General features: G+C 45.7%; 2 protein-coding genes across 2 annotated transcripts in view; both read right to left on the reverse strand.

Moving 5' to 3' along the window:
• cacna1eb (calcium voltage-gated channel subunit alpha1 Eb) overlaps positions 1 to 11,089 on the reverse strand; it is a 41,842-nt gene extending 30,753 nt beyond the window's left edge. Inside the window, exons 1-4 of the mRNA XM_088430438.1 lie at positions 10,850 to 11,089; positions 9,004 to 9,439; positions 4,049 to 4,348; positions 645 to 750 (exon numbers count right to left, since the gene is read on the reverse strand). Coding sequence (XP_088286564.1) covers positions 645 to 750; positions 4,049 to 4,348; positions 9,004 to 9,404 — 807 coding nt within the window. The 5' untranslated portion in view covers positions 9,405 to 9,439; positions 10,850 to 11,089. The remainder of the gene's footprint in view (positions 1 to 644; positions 751 to 4,048; positions 4,349 to 9,003; positions 9,440 to 10,849) is intronic.
• Positions 11,090 to 11,829: 740 nt separating this feature from the next.
• klhl14 (kelch-like family member 14) lies at positions 11,830 to 24,466 on the reverse strand. Its single transcript, XM_088429511.1, has 9 exons — positions 24,232 to 24,466; positions 22,963 to 23,882; positions 21,839 to 21,960; positions 17,378 to 17,467; positions 17,221 to 17,299; positions 16,137 to 16,327; positions 15,433 to 15,591; positions 14,319 to 14,476; positions 11,830 to 13,807 (listed from the first exon to the last, which is right to left on the reverse strand). The coding sequence occupies exons 2-9, from the start codon at positions 23,868 to 23,870 to the stop codon at positions 13,667 to 13,669; spliced, it is 1,848 nt and encodes a 615-aa protein (XP_088285637.1). The 5' UTR covers positions 23,871 to 23,882; positions 24,232 to 24,466; the 3' UTR covers positions 11,830 to 13,666.
• Between the last annotated feature and the right edge of the window lie 615 nt (positions 24,467 to 25,081).

Consider the following 25,081-nt stretch of genomic DNA (forward strand, 5'->3'; position numbering starts at 1 on the left):
CACAACGAATATAAAACTTACGGATATGAATACAAGAATATATGAAGATTTATTTATTTATAAATTATTCTGTTTTGCTGTAGTTGTTACATTGTGGCAAACGTGTTGGTGTGTCTTGCACATGGTAACATAAATAATAGCAGAATTTGACCCTAAAATTAAAGGTGTGTCCTATATACAAGTGCGTCTCATATTTAGGGCATTACGATACATGTTTGACGTTTTTTTCCACGTTACAACTCAAAGTGATATTCACTGATGCATTTGGATGAATTCCTTTTTACTTCTAACTCCAATTACTGATAGTTATTGTTGTTGGCTTTAGAAAGACGTCATGAAGAGGGCGTGGCAGTCGCACGGTGAGAGGCGGGGTTAAATTTCATTTCAATTGTTGATTTTTTTTTTCTTGGTTGACCAAGTCAATCATCAAATATACTTCATCACGGCATGAGGACTTTGGTATTGATGATCAATTACTGAATAAAGAGGTCTTTAAAAACTTCGGACCTCTACAGTATTGGCATAGAAAATATTTAGCCTATATAGAAAAAAAGTCCAATTGCAAGAAGGATTGTTTAGCATTTTACAAAAGCGTGCATTACTTTCAGTAAACATGCAAAGACCAGGATTGGATTTGCGCTCACCAGTCTCTTTGCCATGGGGGTCTTGTCCTCTCCGGGCAGGTGCTGCTCCAGGGCCAAAACCACGCAGTTGGCTGTGATGGTAGCCAGGATCATGTACTCGAACGGCGTAAGGGCCACAAAGTTCAGGAAAGCGCTCAGTAGACAGGTGCAACAAGTGCAAAACCAGCTGGAGAATAACCGTGTGGAAATTACAGACATCATCTTCGGTGTTTCACCGGGGAACGTGTTAGAGGAGGTTTTTGTCGCTATGGCAACCTGCAAGTCTTTTCAAGTGCTTCACACGGTGGGATGCAGGGAGCAGGAGAGAGGGGCAACAGGGGAGGGCGGTAGCGGAACTGGAGCACCTCCAAGTCACCTTGGCCTGACTTGGAGGACCAAAAACTTTTACAATGGCTCCAATATATTTTTAATACTGCTCTCCGTGTACGATACGTTCAATGTTTCGAATTCTTAAGAGTAAATGGGATATACGTCACGGTTGTCAGCGAATCAAAGATATCGATCACGCTCTAAGGCTTCCATCTCACCCCTACAACTAATTCACCTAAGAAAGGAACGATACTTGTGGTAGAAGTAATAGGTTGCATTGTTTAGTCCTCGTGGTTGTTGCTAAAGAAAGATTTAGAATAGTTGCAGTCGTGCTGAGAGTAGTTGCGCAACTAGAGGTCATTAGAGTAGGAGCAAGACTTATTTGAATTGTGAAAAGACTTGGAGAAGTAAAACAAGAAGAACTTGGAATTCTTGTCAAATTAGTCCTGTTAATTGCAGCAGTACAACCGTAGGAGTAAAAGTATGTAGCAGTAGTACAGTTGGCATGCTAATTGGATGTTACTGGTAAGACAAAACCTGGTACCATCAGCATGCTACTACTATTGAACATATTTACAGTATTACATATTTAATGCTCATCTGAAGGTCAAAAGATCAATAAGAAAAAGTGTCTTATATTTGGGGAATTGCAGTAATTTCATTTGAGGAGGAAGGGCAAACAAACAGAGTTGGCCTCCTAACCAAAGTAACAACTCAAAAAAACAGAACTCAAAACTCGGACTCGGAAAAACTGAATGGAATGAAGACAACAAAAAATAGGTGACAGCAACCGAAACAACAGACAACAGAAACAAGGACACATCGACAATATCAACAATGACCGGACAAGAACTGAACGGAAACAGGAAACTAAATACAATCAAAACTGATGAGACAACAAGGAACACCTGACACAATTAGAGCATGAAACTGATTGAGAGCCACAAGGGAAGCAGGATGACAAGGAGAGGTGGACGCATTTGCAGTAACAAGAAACTCACACTAGGGAAACATTAACAAAACCCAAAACAACCCAGAAGGTGAAAAGACAAATAAAAACCCAACCAAAGCGCAAAACAAAAAAGAACCGAATCAACAACCAATCCACACACAACAAATACCACCTAAAACATAACACTATCGAGTCAATTACGTTCACTTAAATGTGCTCAGTGAAGGCCCAAGTCTGAACCGCACCACCCGCCACTTTACATTTGTATTTATGTATACGTTCGTATGTATGCTCGTGGCTTATCCTCACTCCCTGAATGAACGGCTTGGCTCGGAAAGCATTGCGCTCGACAGCCCAAATCGCGTTGAATTCATCTGAATGTTTTGCACTCGGAGCGGACGGCGAGGGGAAGACGTGGGTCTGAATACGCCGACATTTTGCCAAAGACCTCCCACGCTCCTCTCCAAGGCCCCGGAGCCAGTGTTGACCACTAGCCTCCCCGCCCCTCCCACTCACCCGCATCGGTTAGGTAAGCGGAGAACGACTGGCACTCTGCAAACCGGAGGGCGGCGTTTGGACCCATACGTGGCCCAGCAGCGTGCCGAGAGGCTTGGGCGGGGAACATGTTTCCAAACTCCATCACAATCGCGCTGCGTGCGGAGAAACGCGCTCACAAACCTCCTGTGCGAGGAAGCAGAGCAGATCCAGTGAGCTGGATTTGAACCAACACCCACTCAGAGCACTACAAGGCATACAGAGCTGTGCGCACATGTGCCCACACTGTGTCAGCCTCCCCCACAGGCTGCTGCTGCTTCTAATGATCACCACACACACGCACACACACCACACACTCACCACACACACACACACGCGCACACACACACTAACTTTACGTCCGCAGCCTTGAGTGGAGCACACCACGTGAAAAAGGCACAGAGCACGGCAATTGAATTCGGTGCGGGGGAACTATGGACAAAAGTATTAGGACACCTACAGAGAGTCAGAAGCGCAACTTCCTTCTCCTCCTTCGACAAGATGTTGGTCTGTTCAAGCCCGCAGTTTTATTTGGGATGGGGGGAGGGCTTCTGCACCAAACTCATCTAATTATACTTAAATGGAACATCAACTGATGCAGATTGCAATGGATAACATCAAATGATCACAGTGTATCTCACTAGGCAAAATTGGAATTTGAAGAAAAATACCCAAAAATACCCAAACTTCATCTCTACTGCTTGTGACACCAATTGTTACAAGTGTAAGTGCCAAGTACCTATAGTTATGAAGATGTTTACGTTTCTTAAAAAAAACTTAATTTGAAGCAGTTAAGGCACAGGTGTCAAACACAAGGCCCGGGGGCCAGATCCGGCCCCCAACATCATTTTATGCGGCCCACAAGATGCTAATTTTGACTTTACGTTTCTGGCTAAGTGAACAAATTTGCAAGTTAACTTCGACTTTTACATATTTTTTGTTACCAAAATCCCTTTTAAACAGTTTTTAGCAGCTTCTGATTTCAAAATGTGTAAATGTGTGACGATCATACTTCCAATTGATTTGATCGCCCTCCGACAGAAAGTATAATTACAATGTGGTCCCTGATATAAACAAGTTTGACACCCCTGATTTAAGGTCTTAAACTTTCAAATGAGGAACCCAAGTTGAAAAACTTAATTTCAAAGAAGGGAAAACCATTTTTCATCGCATTTATTTTTCTCATTTAAAAAGACAGTGGCAGTCAAAGGATTAGCACCTCCTCTATTTTTTGTATTTATTATGAAAAAATATTGATGGAATTATTAGGTAAAATAAATAAATAATGTCACTTTATGATTTGGATTTGGACGATGCTGCAGTGACTTTCTGGCGAGAGGAGTGCAAGATAGAATTTCTTCACCTCTTGTGTGATTGAGAGCGTTTGAATTAGAAGGCGCTTCCAAACGTTTGACAGCCACTGTACGTGAAGTTTAAATAAGCAAAATAAATGAATTATGATTGGAGTCACATTGCATTTGACGTTTGCAAACTCGCGCATTTGAGCGACTGTTTTTAAGTGGAGTAAAAACAACAATCAAATCAACTAATGAAGGAGTGGCTGAGTACTTTTGCTACTATTGAAAAGATGCGTCAAAAAGAAGGATATGGCCACTCGATGATACGTCGCGCGTACTTCCTGATGACGTTGTCCTCGGCGAAGATGAAGAGCGACCTGTTGGCCGTCAGGCAGTTGTGCCGCTGCGGAACCGGGTCGTACAGAGCCATGGTCCTGGCCCGCTGCGCCTTGGCTTGCTTCAGGGACGCCGGCGCGTCGGCGCCGCCTCCTTCGCCGCCGGCCGCAGTCGTCTCCGGGTCCTGCGCGTCCTCGCCGCCGCGCTCCGCGTCCACGTCGCCGGAGTCCAGGTCCGCGGCGCTCGGAGCCGACTCGTCACCGAAGCGAGCCATTCTAGCGAAAGAGTTGAGAAAGAGCGCAGTTGGTGCCGATCACTCCATTTGACGTCCCGGCCGCAGAGTGCGCAAAACTGCAACTTCTCGCGCGTCCGAATCCGCGCGGCGAGTCGCGCCGAGTGAAGGCAAAATGTGGATGCTGGCCGAGCGGCTCGGTCGCGCGCACGCGCACATCCAGATCCGCTCACCTGCCGCGCTAGTGAGCGACTCAGGGGCGCCACCTGCTGCTCGAGTGGGGAGGGGCGCCCGCTCCGTCACTGTGGCAACGACCCTCACGCGCGTTCAATAATCGAAAACGCTCACATTTAGACAATATTTGCAACAGTAGTGGCAATAGGAATATTTTGCTAAGATTAGAATTGTATTGGTCCAGACACTCTAGTTCAAATCCAGCTCTGTCTGGCCTTCCTGTGTGGAGTTTGCATGTTCTCCCCAAAACCGCGTGAGTTCTCTCCAGGCACTTCCTCCCACATTCCAAAAACAGGCATGATAGGTGTATCAGACACTCTAAATTGTCGGTAGGTGTGATTGGGTGCCTGAATGGTTGTGCGTCTCGATGTGCCCTGCGATTGGCTGGGCCCCAGTTCAAGGTGTACCCCACCTAAAGCCCGCCCCCACCTAAAGCCCGTAGACCAGGGGTGTCCAAAGTCGGTCCTCAAGGGCCGCCGTCCTGCATGTTTTCCAGGTTTCTTTTCCTGACACACCCGATTCAAATGATCAGGATCGTTATCAAGTTTATGCTGAGCTTGCTGATGAGCTGATCATTTGAATCTGGTGTGTCAGAAAAAGAAACCTGGAAAACATGTAGGACGGGGACCCTCGAGGACCGACTTTGGACACCCCTGCCGTCGACAGATGGGAAAGGCACCAGTAGTTAGTAGATATAACGGTGGAAATATTGCACGGGAGGAAAAACACCATGGCATAAGCAAACAAGGTTTTGCAACGCCATTGTGATCTACCTTTTCTCCATCAAGCAAAAACAAGATGGCCGCCGGGGCCATATATGTAAAGGAGGAAAGCCATACTCAACGGATGTGAGAGTACGACTCCATGCTTGAGAAGCTGTTGGCTGCAATGATGGCCACATTTGTTGACAGAGATTCCCCACACTTTGCTTTTTGGCCTCATGTACGTAGTACAAGCTGGGGGGGGGGGGGGGGGGGGGCAGCCTCCCATGCCGAAGGAAGCGCAGTTGCAAACTGGGAGCCAGCTCAATGAAGATACACTTCCACTATAGCAATATTCCAAAAGTAGGCCATTTGTGCTAATACTGGAGCAAAAGTCGGGTGTAAAAATAGAGTGTGAAATAGTTCTGTTCAATTTTTTGGGGTGGGTTCTTCTCCTCATCTGGCTGCTGCCGCTTGGCATTCTTTGCCAAAGATGACCGCAAGGTTTCAGGAAAAAGCATTATTTAGGCTCAAACAGGCTTAAAAAAAAGCCCATCTGCTGAATAAAGTGTCCTGAAAAAGTGTGCAGATGGGCAGCGTTTGAGGGCTCAGACGGGGGATCCCAACGGCAGCCAACACACAAGTTGGCAAACAAGTGCAAGTCTGCAAGGAAGACAAAAACAAAACAAATCACGGCTGCTGGGATTCAAGCCCCTCAATTTTATTATTTGAATTGAAAATAAAAATAGAACAGCTTGCATATTTTCTACACCTCATCATTGTAAATTACAAGCAAGTAGGCCTAATTCCAATTCTTAGATTGTCTTAATAATTCTTTTAATTTGGTTAATGACTTCAATTAAAAACGTCTTTTCATTTTTTTAACCGTGCAAAATCTGATTACGCTTCAATCACTTGACCGCTAAAAAAAGGCATGAATCAGAAGACATGCCAAGCGTCCTTCTGCACCACTCACCCTTACAAGCTTTCTTTTCAGCAATGAAAAAAAGTTGGTGAGCGAGCTTAATTTTGTTTGCAAATAGAAAAGACATGTTAACCCCCCCCATGCCGAATTCATCTCCGCTATTCCGCAAGACACAAAATGTTTGTCCATCCCCGCAAACAGCATCTCTTCCTCGCTCTCTCCTCGTCTGCTGTTTCCATAGCGACCGGGCTGGCTTCAATCCCTGCTACCGTTCTTTTTATTTGTGCCAACAAAAGACATGGCTCACAATGGCTCTTCCTACAGAAATGTGCTTTTCGTCACACGAGCGCGCACTCCAAGATGTGCAGCCATTTGCTTGTGCTGCCTGCTGAAAAACGCACCGCACGGACAAAAGTTATCATGGTCTACACCTCTGAATAACAATCAAATCAAGAAACATCCCCCTTAAACTTTGTTCAACTGTGTGTCGGGGTGACCCAAGGTTCAATATAAGGCTTTTAGGTTTTTAACATTTGTTGCCATGGTTGGATTAATGTGTGCCCCTAAAGTGCCACAAAATACGCCTTTGTCCAAACAAGACATTTTTGACATCAACTTCACTATGAAAAAGAATGCTCCATAGGACACAATTGTGCTTTAATTTTCACCAATGCATTCTTTTCTTCTATTTTATTCGATTTTTTTTCTAAATTAGACAGCCATCTATGTTTCCCACTTTGTGGGGACAGTTTTTGTTTGTTTAGGAATGTCCACAGGTGTGCTTGGGCCAGTTTGGTGCAAATGAACCCATTCATCTTTTTTTTTCAATTTAAACACTTGAAATAAGTTGTTTTTTACCCTTATGCAATATTTTGCCCATTAATTTTCTTCTTCTTCCTTGCAGGATGATAACTAAGTGATGGTGCCATGCTGAACTTTGACATGTCACCATTTGGGTGAAATTTCAGCTCCCTGGTGTCTTCTTTCAACATTTCCCTTTGATATGAAATGCCTTTGACGTAAGGATCAAAGGACTGGACAAAACACTGTAAAGTCGACAGAATGTCACATGATTGCCTTTGCTAGTTAAAAGCGCAGTGATGGTCACGTGATGCAACTTCATGTTGCATTTGCGCACACGGGTCAGCTCTCAAGAGGCCATACGCACACGCTTGTGCATTTACACAATTGCGCACAGGCTTTCAGCCAACACTGACTTAAGTGGTTAGAGTATGATTATAATATTTTTTTGTTTAAATAATCGTTCTCTCAGTTGTTTCCTAGCAACGGATATCCGCTTTTACTGTTAGGACCACCGAGTGCCACTCATGTGTATGACTAACTACGCAGTCAAAGTGGATGCTAAACGAACATTATGGGATGTGGGGGTTAGGGGGGCAGTCACACTCACATGCGGGCTATTCCTCAAACCTAATTAAAAGTTTGAAAATTACGAATAACAACCGTGTTCATAACTTTTATTTTGTACTAAATCATATATAGAATCCGGTTTAGGATTTTTCTTTCTAAACCACTGCAAAGGATGAAAATTAGAAAAAGACTAAATAACAAAACATTAAGTTGATGTGATACTACGGATGATATATAAGTCTATAAATACAGTATATATATATAAAACGTTACCTTTCCCCAAACGCACCCAGCGCTGCTTCCCTGCTGCTCTCTTATATTGATTCCCTGGCATCACCTAATGGACAAAAACCTGTAATGCACTTGGCGCACACACGTGCACACGCACACAGCTTGGTGCATACTTTCACATCGCCAACGTGTTATGTCCTATAAGCAAAAGCGAGGCTTGCAAATAACAATAAACTGCTAACCGTTGGAGTGGAAAAAGGGGGGAGTGTGAGGGGGTTGTAGAGTGGGGGCAAGGACTGATAGAGAGCCACTTCAAAAGTGTTGGCGAGCAGCTCATTATGGCATCCTCAGCCAGAAATGGCAGCCACCACAACGGTCGGCATACACTCGCACGCGCACACAATCCAACCACCAATCGGTCGGAGATGACTGTGTGAATCATCTCGAATCAATATGAAGCCAATCACTATACAATAAATGATAACCCATCAGTCATCCAATCAGAAGATGGACCAAAATATGAAGTGAAGCAACTTGTTGATTTATGGTCACGTTACGCCTGTCATTTGGCAGCAGATTCAAATTGAAACGGCTCACAAAATGCCAAAATTCTTTGAGACCCAATAAAATGCTTTTGTAAATGGTGCCGATTCCACCCTATAAATTCTCCAACAAATACTGACAAAGATTTAACCATCCATCAATTTTCTTAGCCGCTTATCTTCACGAGGGTCCCAGCGGTCCCCGCTTGTTTCCGGGATCACCTTCTTTTGCCCCGGATCATATATAGGCCGAAAAATTGAGAGCTTGACCTCCCCGACCTGGAAAGGTCACACAGTCCTTTTCCCCGCGAAGGGAGTGCTCTCACATCCCGAGGTGCTTGAAGAAACCGATGGCACCGCGTCATCTGCGATAAGCGAAGATGCCATACCGAGGCAGCCAAAGTTTTCGCAGGTGCCTTGAAATTCTCTCCTTAAAGCTTCTGAACAAAGATGCGACCTTGGTCGAGTCCAACCCGGGGAGGAATTTTGAAGTATCCAAAGCTGGGCTGGGTGTAATATTTGGGTGAAGATAACAATGGCGTCTAAAATGGTGGAAGATTTGGCGTGGTGCGAAGCCAACCCGAGGCAGTTCCCCTCTCCCATTTCTATTGGCGGACCGGCAAAGAGCGCCGGGCTTTTTTTCACACTCGCCAAACTCATGGGGCGGACATTGTAAGAGGAAAGAAGCACTTACTCCCACTCCTTTCTGCGAGCTTGCGGCGTGCTCTGCATCTTGTGAGCCCAGTGAGCCATGATGACGTCCCTCTGCTCCGGCAAACCGCCGCGGCGCCGGAGAATGGCGCGGGTGCCGGGGGAGCCCGAGCCCCGGTCCGACTCGTCGGCGGGGGCGCGCGGGAGGTCCAAGCTGGCGGCCCGGGCGGGGAGATCCGGGAAGGCTCCGTGAGGAACCTGCAGGGAGCAGGAGCGGACGCCCTGAGGCGGGCCGGCCCGGCCGGCCGGGGGCGCCTTCCGCCAGGGCTCGGGTTCGGGCAGAGACAGGGTGGAGCGCGCGCGCCGCTGTTGGCCGCCCGCCGACGGGCACGGGAGGCTGGGCGTGGGGGAGACAGACAAGGAGCGATCGGAAGCGCTCAGCATCTCTACGCTGGCAGCCGGCCACCGTTGGATGATGCCTGGGCGCAGACAAAACACATTTTCATGCACCATTTTTTAGCAAAGAAACAAGTTGAGCAAACGCGTTTTTCTTGCAGTACTTTCGCCAAAGGATGGCAAACTCCTGGTAGTGTGATAACTAAGTGGTCATGCCATGTTGAACTTTAACAATCTGAGTGGAATTTCAGCTCCCTCGTGTCTTCTTTCAATGCTTTCCCTTTGATGTGAAATAACTTGGATGTAAAGTTCAAAGGATTGGACAAAATACCGCACAAAGGTTAGAGGAACACCTGGGTCATACATTAAAATATAAAACGTAATAAAGTGCATTACTTATAGATGCAACAAATTATTAACAACTCATTTGATAGTTAGAAAAGCTGCATGTGTCCAAGTTGTCACCAGTAAATTCAAATTTAAGAATTAAAATAATCATTTAGTTTAATTCTTATTTTCCCGTGATATAATATAATGACTGGTGCTAATCCCATTTCGCAGACAATTTTCACTGCTCGCAGCCGAGTGAGACCTATTCATTGGAGGAATCCCCCTTAAAGGGACAATGTGTAAGATTTAGACCGTTTTTCATAAAAAATAATAGATTAAATGATTATAAAATTCAAAAACTTTCAAATACATGTGTTCTTATTGCCCAACAGTATGCTTTAAATATAATCGTCCATCTAGTTATCATTAAATGATATTACCTGGTAAATGCAGCACCTCCTGCTGTCTGTAATGAAATCTTACACATTGTCCCTTTAATTGCAACCTGTCTGATAAGATGAGGTTGGCCAAAAGATCACAAAAATACCATTGCCTAGAGATACTTGACAGCTGATGAGAAATCAAGATCCGTCCAGCCTCAATTAAGGTCAGGATGAATGACCTAAGCAACCGGTCAAAAACACTTGGTCACGCTTGTTAGACCTAACACACCATTGGATTGAGCATCTTAGCTCACTTCATCGCATTCGAGGCTGAATTGGGCACTTATGCTACTTGAAATAGACTTAATGTCACTAACTGCTTTTAGAGGCGCGTTGGCTTTTTTTCTGACTTGGATCACCTGTCCAAAAAAAAAAAAAAGGGAGGGGCAACTGTGTTTCATCGCGTACAGTGAGACTTGTGGGAGCATTAAAAAGATGCGCTGGCTTACACAAAGGCGACCTGACGATAATCATGGACACCAGCTAGAGGGCAAAAAGTACTTTTCGCATGATTTTGTGGGGGTGTAGTATACATCGAGGACCATAAAGATCGAAGTGGCTGTCTGTGATCTATTTTTGCTGCAAAGTGCCCCCGCCGCTTCCACACACGCATTGTGCACTTGATGCATGTCTCGCGTAGCAAGTCATCCATCTGCCCAATTCGATGGCGCACAAACACAACATTCATGCTGGAACGAGACAAGAATATGGTGCTTTTACCTCCACGAGATGTTCTTCTTCTTTGACGCTGTCCGGCTCCGGCTCAGGCATCCTCCTTTCCCGCTCACACAAGTTGGGAACGAGGATGAGGATGGTGATGATGAAGAGGATGATGCTTTGGAGTGGATTCCTTGAGTGACGCTTTGGGGTGGGGGTGGGGGGCTATAAATACCGGAAGGGGTGGCTGTCGGCCAGCAAGCACGAGAGCATCAACGCGAGCGTGGCGTGGAAATAAAGCCAGCCCGCCAGCCCACCAACCCCCGCCAGCCAAGCGCCCCCGCCGCAGCCCAGCCCACCGGCTGCCGTGCGGTGACTCACTTTGTGAGCTTCTTTTCCTTCTGCAAACTAGAAACAATGTCATGAATTCCTCTTGGTTGCATCGGGAGCATTTTTGAGTGCAACAGGTTCCTTAGAAATTCATTTGCTGCATACGTGTTTCCAGGACATAAACTCACCACTAGATGGTGGAGCAAAGCCACAAACCAACACGTTAATATACGCTGAAAAAAAATCAAAACCTTCCTTCAAATAGACAACTCCATCTGCGTCACGTAAGGACACAAGATTGATGTAAAGAGTGGGGGCTGAGGAACAATGCTGAAGCAACCAATAAATCAAGCATTATGAAAACATCACGCACTTGAACAAAGAGATTCCTGTTACTGGAACATTTGGACTAGATTTGAGAATCGGATAAGGAAGAATAGCTTTATAAAATTACACGGGCATGGGGAGAGCATGCAAACTCCACACATAAAGGCCAGAGCCGATTCCTGGTGACCAATCAGAGCACGGCAGCCTGTCTTAGCTCCACCCGCAAAAATTGCTTCAAAACAAAAGAGGATATGCTCGAAAAGTTTATTTATATATATGCCCGTGATTGGCCCATGACCATTTCAGGGCGTCCCCAGCCTCAACCCCAACCAGAAATTGGACGGAGAGATATTTCAGTCATCAAGTCACTTTATTTCCATAGTCGAAAATGCAAAGGACGTAAACAGGATTTGAGAATAAATCCAAAAATGTTTCACTGCAGCAAGCCATTATGTACAGGAACGAAGTCAACAAACCTTGACAGGATTAACATTTAGAGTCGACTTTTTCTTTCTTTTTTTTTTTATTCTTAACTCAGTAACATAGACTAGACTGGACTCGTCTGTACTCAAAGAGATTTTTTTGTCTTTTTTTTTTTAGATTCAACACAACACAATAATTCATTTACATGATAGTGAACTCATAGGCTCACTATTAGTGCATTAGAGGCCCCTATACGCTCATATGAACGAGCATTAGGACCAAAGTGGGGTGGGGGTGGGGTCTTTAATTTATTATATTAAATTCTTATATTTGTCGCCCTTTCTGCTGTCCATGCAAATCGGGACTACGCTCCATTTATGATTTTTCTCTTTGCGGGCCGAGCCAAAAACTGACGGTGAAGAGCAGCCAATCAGAAAGTGAGGTGACGAGGAATTCGAAAGGGAAAAAAAAAAGTCCAGGCTTAACTCATTCAACCAAAGCTCTTTTTTCATGTTTTTTTTTTCCGGCAAAGAAACAATTGTTAATTTTGCTGGTCACCTCTTTGTCCGCCACTTTAATTATTCCAGAGTCTCGGATTATCTCGCGTGGTTTGCGAGGTTCTGATCCGAACAAAATATTACTGTAATGAAATCCTCACTGAAATAAATTCGTGTGTTCTGTTCCCAAGATTTCTGGCTTTTCTTAACGTTTGAAAGACGTTCCCGATAATTAGAAAATCTTGCTGTGCGAACTAAGCTTTAGGTCGTTTATTTGTGCTAAAAAGACATCTAAAAAATTTAGAACAGAAGTCAGAATATATGATTATAATTTAAATTTGAAATTTTAAAGGATAAATAATACTCATTCAGTGACCGTTTCTCCTTTAATCCCCATTTATAACACGTATTCTCGTAATATCGCAATTTGTTTTTAAATTTCTCCCCTCCAAAACATTCTGGAACACATTATTAGCTGAAACAAGTTTGTATTTCATTTTCCTGTAACTTCATACTTGTAAGATTGCGATGATGTCCTAACGGTATGTTACTTTTTTTTTTCTTTGCAGTGCGGCCCGAATACTTCTCCATTGTCGAAACCTATATGGAAAATAGCCATAAAACTCGTGTCATTGGCGTGCTCATTTTTAGTAATTCGTGCTTCCAGTCTTTTGGCAAGCAATTACGATTTTTTTGATTGTACAATCAAGAAACTGGCTTCACTCATTCGCGATTTTCCATGAAATGGGAAAATGTTGATTTGTGCTGCACCTTTTAAGTCACCGTTTTTTTTTTTTTCTTTAAACGTGTCCTTAGAAATTGAAGCAAATCCTCCCGCTTAGGAATCGGGGAGAATTGTGAGGAAAGAGGAAACAAAGTGAAAGTGTGGTAGAAGCGGGTGAGCAATGACGACTATTTATAGATGAAAAATAACTCACCGACTCCTGGTCAAACAGCGACATCTAGCGGGAGTCACCTCTCTCCCTCGACGTACGCATGATATAATGACGGGGCGTAAGCTAGCAGGGAGCTAACGCGTGCTACAGAATGGAAGAAAAGGCCCACGGACAGTGTCAAGAAATGCTAGCTCCTAACGGAAGAAGTTGACCGGTCCAAACACATGACTTACAAACCATTTTCTCGAAACCTTCAGAGGGGACTGAGCAAAGTGCTCCGCTCAAACTTGTCCAACAAAGTCAATAGATACGCCCGAGGCCAGCGAGCAGATGGGTTCGGGAGTTGGGTGGTGTGGTTACTCAGCCCAGTCATCACTCTGGCTGGCGTCCCCGGGCGGAATTAGTTGTCATTTATTGAAGGGGAGGCACGCGGGCAGGATGACGGTGGAACAGGCCGGACCCGCCAAAGGTTCCGCTACCTCGCCTTCCAACTCTGTCCACGTGGCCTTCTCAGGGCTGTAGCAGATGGTTGAAGACTTGTACGCCCCCTAGAGGTAGAGTAGGAAGAAACACAAGAAAAATAGATTCATATCAGTCTTCTTCTTATGAGTTATATTTGGGATGTAAAGATGGTTAAAGGGCAATCATCCAATCACGACATTTGAGATTTTAAACTTTTTACCGTCAATTATATGGATTAATAATGAGGAGATCTTAACTCAGAGTCTAGACGCATTGGAAATTCAATTTCTTATGAAATGATTTAAGACGGGGACTTGATTTCTAACCAACAAGTGAAACAGCTTGCTGAATGAAACCCCGCCTCTCACCGTGTAGCTGCCGCGCCCCTTTTCATGATGTCGTTCTTAAGCTGACCGCCGCAACAATTTGTACATTAAAACTTTGTAACTAATAAATAAAACGTTTCTGTTCACTTTGTCTGAGAAATTAACATGGTGAAAAGTTCCAAAAGTTGAATTTCTTTTAAAATTGCGCCCATTTTGGCGCTTGTAGACTGAAAATGACATTGGCTTTGGAGTAGAATGGTCCAACACGTACCATGCTCCAGCTGTAGCCGCCCACCAGGAAGATGCTGTCGTCCAGGACGGCGCAGCCTGGCCCGCTGCGCCCTTCCAGGATGGGCGTCTGCAGGATGTTCCATTGGTCGGCTTTGGGGTCGTAACACTCCACTAACATCACATCTAAATGGGAGAACCCTGGGGGGGGATTTTTCAGGAGAAAAATCAGTCTTTATAGCATCTTGCTAAGTTCTACAGCAAAAAAATGCAACTCCGTCAAACCGCTCTTGGATTGTAGCTCCCTAAAATGCGGAATGAAAAAACATGAGTGGAACAAGTGAAATGAGATCGAAAGATATGGAATTAAATTATATTGAAGAAAAGGAATGTGAGAGAATTCTAAAAAAGTTGAAAAATGACACGTGGCAGTGTTTTTTTTTTCGTATGTGCATCACTTTTCCTTCTTCTACTGTATTTTGAAGTGGATCTTCGAAAATCACTTAAAACTTGGAAGAGACTTGGAATGACACAAAAGGACAGCGTGAGTGAGGACTGATCCGCCGGTATTTCTTTCACCTACGGTATCTCGCTTGCTTTAGATGTTCTTCAAAATCAATAATGGTCTGTCTCTGACAGAGAAATAATCCCTGAGAATTGTGTGCGAGTGTGGAAAAAGCCACCAGGCAGGGTGTAGCGAAAAGGGTCGTGGGCACAGATTTGAGTCGCTTCACGTCTTTGCTGTTGGATGTCCTCCCAATCAATAAGGTTTTTGCTTTGACCTGAAGAAAACCTGATCCGCCATTATTTACAGCGTTATTTACCGACTTGTGTTGTATTGTGTCCATATTTTGGACCAATTCTTCCACATTGTACCGACAGTACTTTAGCCAAGGGGTGGCGCTCTCCTGGTAGTGTGAAAACTAAGTGGTGGTACCATTTTGAACTTTGTCATGTTGTCACCATCTGGGTGAAATTTCAGCTCCCTAATGCCTTCTTTCACTGCTTTCGCTTTGATGTGAAATAAAAATCAAATGATTGGACACAATGCTGCACAGAGGTTAAACTTTGTTCATTTTTGGGTCATTTTCTTCCACTTATTCTCGCCGTATTTTAGCCAACGGACGACTTCCTGGCAGGCAACCCGAGGTGCGTACCTTTCAAGTGATTTCCCCCGATGGCGTAGAGACGATCGTTCATTCCAGCCAGCGTGTGAATGGCACGCTTTGTGTTCATGTCCTGCTTGCGAGCCCACACGTCCATCAGCGGGTCGTAGCAGTACAGCCACGACACGTACTCGCCGTTGTGGACCCCGCCTGCAAACGGCAAAGATTCTGCACATTAACAATCAGCACTTGATGAGTAGTTCGTAATGTTAGCAAAAAGCTGTTGTTTTGATGACTTATGGGGACAGTGAGCGCTAACGCTAGCTAGCCATTTATTCTTCTGAAAAGGGACAGACAATTTTGCAATTGAGAACTTTTTCTTTTTGTTTTCATTTCGCCAAGTCAGTATAACAGGTAATTAAGAAATAAAGCTGTTTTTTTTCATTTTTTTCAGAAGGCAAAGGTTAGGTAAGAACTTTACCACACTCAATTTAGAGATGAGGCGTGGGCCAATATCAGATTCTGATGGTATGATTACCTCGAATAAAAATATCAGCGTCACGGTATCGTGGTATTAAAAGTACAGCTGTATTTTTTTTCCCTTTGGACGCATTCTATTTTATTTTCAAACAAATTATTCAACATTTGATACATTAAGAAATAAAGTATAAATAGAGTAGTAAAGTATTTTCAAACTTTTGCCCCCTGACCTTCAAGTGAAGAGTTTGTGAAGAAAAGAAGCGTTTTCTTTGGACCTGATATGTAGATCTTGCCGTTGTGGACGGCGCCGGCGTGAGCGGCCAGAGGCTGCGGCAGAGACGACACGTAGTTCCACTCGTTGGTGTCCAGGTTGTACGCCTCCACGCTGGAGAGGTAACCCGTCTCGTTTCGCCCGCCGATCACGTACAGGTGCTTGTCCAGGCGGCAGGCGAAGAAGCTGGCCCTCCTGAGGAGGAAGCCGGCGCCTCACATCAGATGCGGGCAAAGGACTACGTGCAGGACCACTTGAGCTCAAATGAAGACGGGTTTGGGGGTTTAGGTCAGGGGTGTCAAACTCTTTTATCGTGGGCCACGTTGTAGTTATAGTTTCTGTAAAGTGACTGTAAAGTCAAATACATTTTTCACTTAGCTAGTTCTGAAATCAGAGCGCAGTAAAAACTGTTCAAAAGAGATACTGGAAACCCCAAAAACGTTTTTAGAGTTGAAGACAACTTGCAAGTTTGGTGTTTTAGCCAGAAACTTGAAGTCAAATCAGCATTTCGCGGGCCACATAAAATGATGTGGCGGGCCGGATCTGGCCCCTGGGCCTTGAGTTTGACACCAGTGGTTTAGGTGATGGACTCATCGTTTCAGATAAGGGTTTCATGCCAGGTGTAGGGTCAGGGCACAGGTGTCAAACTCAAGGCCCAGAGACCAGATCCGGCCCGCCACATCATTTTATGTGGCCTGACAAATGCTGATTTGAACAGTTTTTACTGCGAAATGCTAATTATGACTTTGAGTTTCTAGCTAAAATACCAAATTCAAAATGCGCGACAATCATACTTAAAATCTATGTGACCATCATCACCATCATCATAACGCCTCACCAACAGGAAGTATTACCTCCAATGTGGCCCATGATGAACATGAGTTTGACACCCCTGGGCTAGGGTATTAAATTAGGTATCAGTTCGTGGGTTAGGGCATCAAAATAGAGCGTCAACAAAGAGTTTCCAGTTGCCAGTGTTAAGATTTTAAGTTAGGGCTTCAGACAAGCGTTTCCCATGAGCATTTTCTATTGAAGTTTCAAACCGGGGCTAGTTTTAATTTGCTCTGACGGCAACGCTGCACACTCACCTCTCCTGCATTGCCGGAAGTTGGATCCAACTGTTGAATCTGGGATCATAGCGACTTACAAAGTTTGTGCTGTGTTTTCCTGCAGAAATGAGTTAGAATCCACATGTTGAAGGCCAAAGAAATTGCGCTCTTGCTAGCTACGGAGAGGAGGCACTACCGTTGGGGTTCCACTGGTCTTCTCCGCCCAGCAGCAGCAGGAAGTTCTCCACCTCCACCACACAGTGATGGGCGCTGTTGTAAGGCATGACTGCAGAATACATAAAAGTTGAGCTTGAGTTCTAGTTTGAATGAGAGGAAAAATCTACTGATCATTTACTCGTCAACCTTCAAACACCCAATGTGGTTCTTCTACAATTTGTAAATTGACACAAACGTCCACAAAAATCCCATTAGAAAAGGTGGAAAAAATACTGGATCTAGTGTTTTATTTCAGCCATATCGACCTTTGACATGATGACACCATCTGGGTGAAATTTCAGCTCCCTAGTGTCTTCTTTAAATGTTTTCCTTTTGATGTAAAGATAAAAAGTCAATTTGAGTTGTAACATTTCGGTCACCCTACACAAAAGCAGCTCATTCGTTTGGCTGTCAAATCAAAATGAAACATTTTAAAACAAAACTTTTGCTTTTACTTTAGAAAACCAGTTTATCAGTTTTCAGACATATTATGAACCGAACCAGTGACTGAGCGACTGAGCTTAAGTCACTGGATCAGCATCTGTGTGCAGATTCTGCACAGCTCATTTGCAATAATGTCCTTGTCTTTTTTTTCAAGGGATCTCAATTAAAGTTTCCTTCAAAAAAAAAAAAAACAGCGTGAAAATAATCCAAAGATGAATCACTTCTTGAAAAAACTGCGAGTTACGACCTTGGACATCAGCCCGCGTGCGTGTTTGCATTTAATGTCTTCATTTGGGAGGATTTTGGGATTGCTATTGTCAAATGGAACCTCACCAATGGACAATAATCATGTGGACACACTCCGGCCGCGTGCAAGAGAAGTTGGTGAAAAAAATCACTTTTCACGGGGTTTTGCCGCTTTTGTCCTCCATTCTCGAGTTGACCCCCATTGAGATGTGAAGAAATGCTCTCGGCTGACAGTCGTAATGAACACGACGGCGTTCACTCAATAAATCTGGGACGCCGGGGGCGGGGGCTTTGGCGGAGCACGGCTGTTAAGGCCCACCTGTCCGTCTCCATCAGTCATTTCCAGCGCCGCCGCCCCGGCGCCTGATGGATCGCACTTGCTGCACAACGAGACAGCCTTGAATCTCATTTCTTTCCGGGCGGCCCTCTCGCTTGCGAGAGAGGCGCCGTCTCCACGTGGACACCATACAGGGCTTTATGAGATGTCCTGGCCCCACAAAGACGAGCGCCATATGACTGTCAAACGCCCTCACATGCAACTTCCATGACGCTTGACCCAGCGGTCTGTCGGCGTTGCATTTGTCAGAGGGACTTGAACTCATCGTGTCAGGCACCAGTTGTAGGAAGCGGGGACGTTGGACCCGCCTCAGACACAGGTAGGCGGGATCAGCAGCAGTCCAGCTGCTGGGAAACATCCAACATGGCGTTGGCTTTAGGATGAAAGCGAGCCTCCGCGGCTAAGGCGCTAGCTCCTCGCCATCCTTCCTTCTCTTGAAGGACGCGAAAAAAGGGTTGCTTGTTGACGTCCCCACGGGCGGCAAGATCGCCGCCGGAACCAGGGGTGAGCGACTCGGTGTGACGCGCCAGACGAGAATCAAGAGTCTTCCCAAATGATCTTGATGAATGTCTTAATCAAAGGCTGTCCCTCTCAGGTTGCGCCTCATTGGGAAGTTATGATTGAATGTTAATAATCTCCCTGGCTTTCTCGCAGCCTGATGTGTCCAGGGGATGAGTGTGCACTTTTGTCCTTCGGCGAGGCCACGGACCATTTGACTCTTCACTTTTTGGAGTTGTGAGCCATGCAAATCCCCACCGAGCCTTTTGCTGGTTGCTGTTCGTAACCGCGAAAGCAAAGCGCTAACAGATGTGGGCGGCATAGGCTAGCTTCACACTGCAGAGCTTAAAGCTCAATTCCGAATTTTTTTGCGAAATATGATTTTTTTGAGGTCGTTCACATTTCCAAATAAATGCAAACTATATGTGACCTGTGTGTGAAGGCCAAATTGACCAAAACGGTCTCACGTGCGAAGACGACACCACGATGTCCCACAACGAGCTTGCTTAAAGTTCGTGGCTATGAAAGCTTTGAAATTAATGACCGAATGTCTGTCATACCAAAGCCGCGATATTTTCGGTCTGTTGCATTTGAGCTCAGAGCATTTAAGGTGGAAAGGAAGAGGAAAGACGCGGTATTTGGGAATGACATTTTTGTTACGTGACAGCAACGTCTCCCAGAAACGTCTCTCCGCACACAAAAATACTCATTGCGCTACATCTCTCTCAAAATGTTTTAAAATTTCTTCGCCTGGTCCGATATTGTTGTTTTGATGATTACGACCTGGCTGTTCGGGTTGAAGTCACATGTCAAAAGATCTGCTATGTATTGGATTTAGTACAACATATCCAAGTGACCTGAAAATAATCTGATCTGTGTCGTTCACAATGTCATCAAAAGAATCAGATGCAGGTTGGACAGGGAAAAAATTTAAAAAAAAAAAAATCAGAATTGCGTCACTTCATGCTGCAGTGTGAAACTAGCCATACTGGCAAAAAGAGCTCATATGAAATAATCGCCGTGACTTTTAAAAGACCGCGAGAGCAATGAAAAACACAAGTTGCCTGGCGCCAAACTCCAAATTGAGCCAAACGACAGGAAAAAAACAACAGGCTAACACTGAGAAATGAGCAGCGACAAATAAAAGCTCAATAGGATAAAAGAGAAAAATATGCTTTGCCATTATCTCAAGTTTGACCTTTGCAGTCTGAGCGCAAATGGAGTCTGCAAAAGGTCGAGGACGGTCGAGAGGGAGGGAATGCATACGTGGCTCTGTTTGCGCCCCTCCAACACTGGACACAAAGCAACGACAAACCATCATTGATGCTTTCGTCCGCACAACCCGAATTTGCACCATGAAAGGAAAAAAAAGGCACGATTTTGAAAGAAAACAAAAAAATCAAAGAATTCCGTGAAAAGCAGAAAGCGCACCCTTGTCACCTAACCTCGTGAACCGGCACGGCAGCTTGTAAGACCAATAACAGCAGACTTGTTGGCCTGCTGACCCGAAATGACCCACTTTAGCGCTCTCTACCACTTCTAGACCAGCCAGGACGGCACTTGTCTTGTGTTAATGCTTCAGCCCAAAGTAAAGGCTACTAAAGTCCTTGAGCTGTTTCCTGCAGTGAATGTTTTCTTTATAGTTAATTTGTACATTATTGCTCATGTTACAATGGAAAAACAAGTTCAAAACATGCACAGAGCTCCGCTGGCCCATCGGTTTTCTGGTTTGGTCACATGACACGGAGCCATGATTCCTTGTTTCCTGAGACTTGAGCATGTGAAGTCATTTTCACTTGACAGCAAGTAAATCATTTTATATTTAATCATTGTGCGGTATATTACCCTATCTTTACATCAAATGAATTTCTCAATAAAACGAATGCATTGAAAGAGCACAATAGGGAGCCGAAATTTCACCCAGATGGTGACAATATGTCTAATTTCAACATGGCATGAGCGCTTAGTTATCACAGTAACCGAGTGTGTCATGCTTTGTCTTGCTTTATTTACTTTCTTTTGCAGTATTTGCACTACACATATTCTGCTATAAGTGCAATATTGCTTATGGTCGTTTTGTAAGAAGAGTGAACTTAAACTTACAGTGAATATTTTATTGTCTTTCTGACAACTTGATAGTGCCAAAGAGCATATAATGCAACATGAAGAACCACGCAAAACAATATTGGCTGAAAACATTCAACGCTTCAAGAAGCTTCATTTCACCATCACTCATCAGCAGCGCCTCTACTGGCTGCAGCCAGCTACTGCACCCCATTTGGCCTACTCAGCTTCAGGTTATCAGTTGCATACAAATACACAGAACTAAATTGCTCGTCTGTGTCCATGCTAAAATGAGCCTCCAAGAAACGACTATCACTAGAAATTCGGTGTTCTTTCAGATTGTCGAAATAAGTGCAAGAAAGAGACCCGCCTCCTAAGAATGGCTTTTCCTTGTAAACGCATGGAGGCGAGTTAGGAGACTCGGTTGAGAGTGCGTTTGGGTAAATAATTAGAGCAGTTGAGCCGGTATCGATCAGCGCTAGTGAATAATCAGGATGAATTTGAAAGGCGCCGGGCAAAGATATGAGTCAAAGCCCGCCTTCAATCTCTGCTGCAGCAGATCATTCGATTCGAGCCAATCTCCTCATGCGTCTCGGTAGCATATTTCAGCAAAAACAAGCCCAAGCAGGCGTGACGCTCCGCACTGGCGTCAAGTCACGCTCTGATTACAAACTTATATTAAAAAGTGATAGTCATATATTATTACCTGAAGGATTTAGGGAACTCCTTCGCTCAAATTAACCCGCGTTAAACTCATCCGCAGGAACGACTGTAAAAATCCCCCAACAGGAGAAAGCTGGGGGAGAGGGAAAAAAAAAACCCTCTAATAAAATCCTTCTGCTTGGAACTCACTTGTGAGGATCTTCCAGGTCTTTTTGTCATCATCGTAGTACTGGACCAAATTGCTGGGCAGGCGATCGGGTCCGGGGGGCAAACCACCCACCAGGAGCAGCATTCTCTTGTTTGATCGGATTCTGGCGTGACAACAGCAAATCAATCAATCAATCAATCGTATTGGACATGGGCTGCAATGAACAAAAGGAGGCTTTTTCCCAAATGGGGTTTCTACTGTGAAAAGGTCTGCTGAGCTGGATCGCAAGGTTCTGTCAGACTTTGGAATGACCCGGTGACTCGGGGGCTTCAACAATGAACCACAAAATGCGCTCATTGTTCGACATTGCACTTGCTTCCTATTTTCACGCACGACCACCTCCGCTCGCGTCTCGGTGCGACCGGCCCACTTGCATGTGTTTTATTGGGAGGGATTATTCATATGCAAAATGAGCTCATAGACAATGAACGTAGATAGGGAACACACGCAGAGTGGAACGTGAAACTAATGATGACAATTCCCCGTTCATTGAGAGACTTGTGTGGCAAGACGGGCAAAAGTTTGGATAAAAGGGGACGCAATGAAACAACTCATAAATGTTCTCACGGAAAGTGATCGCATGTACAGTATTCTCATCAAAATTATGTATTTAGGGCCAAGAGATAAAACATATGGTGAGCAATCTGAAGCTCGTGGGCCAAATAAGGCCCAGATGTGGGTGGAGTACGGCCCATTATGCGACTCTGAAAACAAAGAAAAAACATTACCTATGGCCTTTGGATGAGTAAAGAAATAGGATTGGTCACTGATGCCACAGCAAAAATTAACATGCAGCATCACAACTAGCTCTAGAAGAGTGCTTCTCCAAAGATTTTAACTTAACTGCAGATCATTCTTAATTTGACTTCTTTTCAAAATAAGAGCAAATGAATGGGAACAGGAAGCAACCATTTTGTTAACTGTAAATTGTAAGTATATACTTTATGTATGCATTTTGCTCATCAGAGTTCCATGGACACTTCTTTTTTCTTTTTTTTTACCAGAGAAGCATTTGACATCTGTTATTTGACGGGAGGGGAACGCATTGTCGGTCAGAGATGGAGAAGCGCCGCGGCGACGATGGGTTAGACGGCGGCAGTCTTACCGGCTGGCCGTGGTCTGCTTGCAGTGCTGTCGGAAGGGCATCAGGTGGTAGTTCATAGCGTCCAGCAGCAGCTTCTGGCATACGGGGTCACTCCGCATGAAGTCCACCGACTGCACCCTCTCCACCAGCTCCGGGGCCGGGATGAGGGCGAAGCGCAGCCTCTTCATTAGGTCCGGCGCGTAGTGCATGCGGGTCTCGCGGTCATGCTCCAGCCACAGCACTGACATCTGGAAGAGCGCCAGCTCCGACTCCACCGGCGGCGGGAGGGCGTCCAGCATGGCGCACACCTCCTCGAAGTTGAGCAGCAGCACGTCCTCCACCAGGTACTTGTTGGCCAGCTTCTTGGTCTCGTCCAATCCGTGGAGGGCGGCGATTTTGCAGATCTGCTTGTAGTTCTGCACGGAGATCTGGTCGTTGAGAAACTGCACGCTGAGCTTGGTGATCTGGGGGATGTTGAGAATCTTGCTGACCGACAGCACCTCCTCCACCGTGTCCAGGGAAAGCGTGACGTTGGCCGTGTACAGGTACTCCAGCACCAGCCTCAGGCCGACGGAGGAGCAGCCCTGCAGGACCAGGTTGTTGATGGGCCTGCAGGCGCCGGGGGTGGGCGGCTTGTCGTCGGGCGAGGACGAGGGGGTGCCGCCGCCGCAGCCGGTGCCGCCGCCGCAGCCGGTGCCGCCGCCTCGGTCTCCCTCGCCGCCCGCGGCGTTGCGGGAGGAGGAGAAGAGCGACCTGAAGTACTGGGAGCAAGATGCCAGCACGGCTCTGTGGCAGTGGAAGTGCTGCCCTTGAGCGCTGAGGGTCACGTCGCAGAAGAGCTGTTTCCTCCACAGCAGGTTGAGCCCGTGCAGCAGCGTGTCGCTGTGCGCCGGGTCGAAGGTGGACGTCCTGTCGCCCGATCTGGACATGGCTCCCGGCACCTGGGCGACACACAAAGCGCGCCAGCCATTTACCCGCAGGGAAGCGCGGAGGCGGCGGGGACGGCTCCAGCCCGCGGGACGATCGCACGCGGACGAGGGCGCCTTCGCGCCGTGAGACACGCGCCGCACGCGAAGGAGCCCGAAAGGGAGGGCCGGGATGCTGCGGGGCTCCGCATCTCGCCCCCGCCACCGACACGCCGTTCGAACGGCGACAAGAATAAGCAAAAGGGCTCAAAGTTGAGCGTCATGCGCGCCTCTCGCGTTCGCGACAAAACGCCTTTTTTTGTGCGTGCCTAAACTCAGGCGCGCCCGCTGTGACAACTAAATGATGAGAGCAGCCACAACTTACCTGACACACACTCAGCAACGCACACACTCCAGAAAAAAGAAAGTAGTCCAATCTTCCGAGGGCCCCCCCAGAACGCTCACTTCTTTTGTTCTCCTTTTTCCAGAAAAGCGACTCGGATGCGAAAATTCAAAGTCCCGATTCGGCGTTATTTGGAGCTCATTTGTTTCCTCGGAATTAAGCAGAAGTGCGCGAGTGTGTGAGAAGGGAGCCGTGCTTTCTGCAAGAGGAGAAGAAGAAGAAGAAGAAGAAGAAATATACGTGTGACAAATTATGCTACCAAGAAACAACACATCATTATCCTTGGGCCTGGGGCTCAGTGAGTCGTAACGAGAGTAATAGGAAATCCACGGTTGGGGAGAGAAACGGTCGTGCATGGCCGGTGGAGAGAGACCATGCAGGGCTATGGATGCTGGAGAGACTCGCAAAATTATGGCTCAAGGCTATTGTAAAAACTGTCGAGCGTAAATGACTGCGATTTCAAACATCTATGGAAGAGGGGAAAAAGGGGGGAGAAAAAGGCGAGTCTCTCGGCTTTTTTTTTTTCCTTCCACCCCTCGCTGTTATGGAGAGAAACCGTCAAGTTTTAGTGCGCATTGCTAATTAGTCAATTTCTCTCTGCCTTCACAGCCCGGCGACTTTGCTGCTGAGCTGAAACTGCTAATTTCTGGGACCAGCCTTTTTTTGGCTGTGAACTGGATGGATGAATGGCTTGTCTCGCACAAATGACAAAAAGCCCCTGCCTTAATCTCCATCGGCAAAATAAGCCCTCATCTCCCACCTCTCAATGCAGCTAGTGCTTCAAAATGCAACTTGGGCATGGGCAACATAAATCCCATGTCCACTCTATGTT

The sequence above is a fragment of the Hippichthys cyanospilos genome, chromosome 12, assembly GCF_059441005.1.
Source record: "Hippichthys cyanospilos isolate Australia breed blue-spotted pipefish chromosome 12, RoL_Hcya_1.0, whole genome shotgun sequence".
Taxonomy (NCBI): domain Eukaryota; kingdom Metazoa; phylum Chordata; class Actinopteri; order Syngnathiformes; family Syngnathidae; genus Hippichthys; species Hippichthys cyanospilos.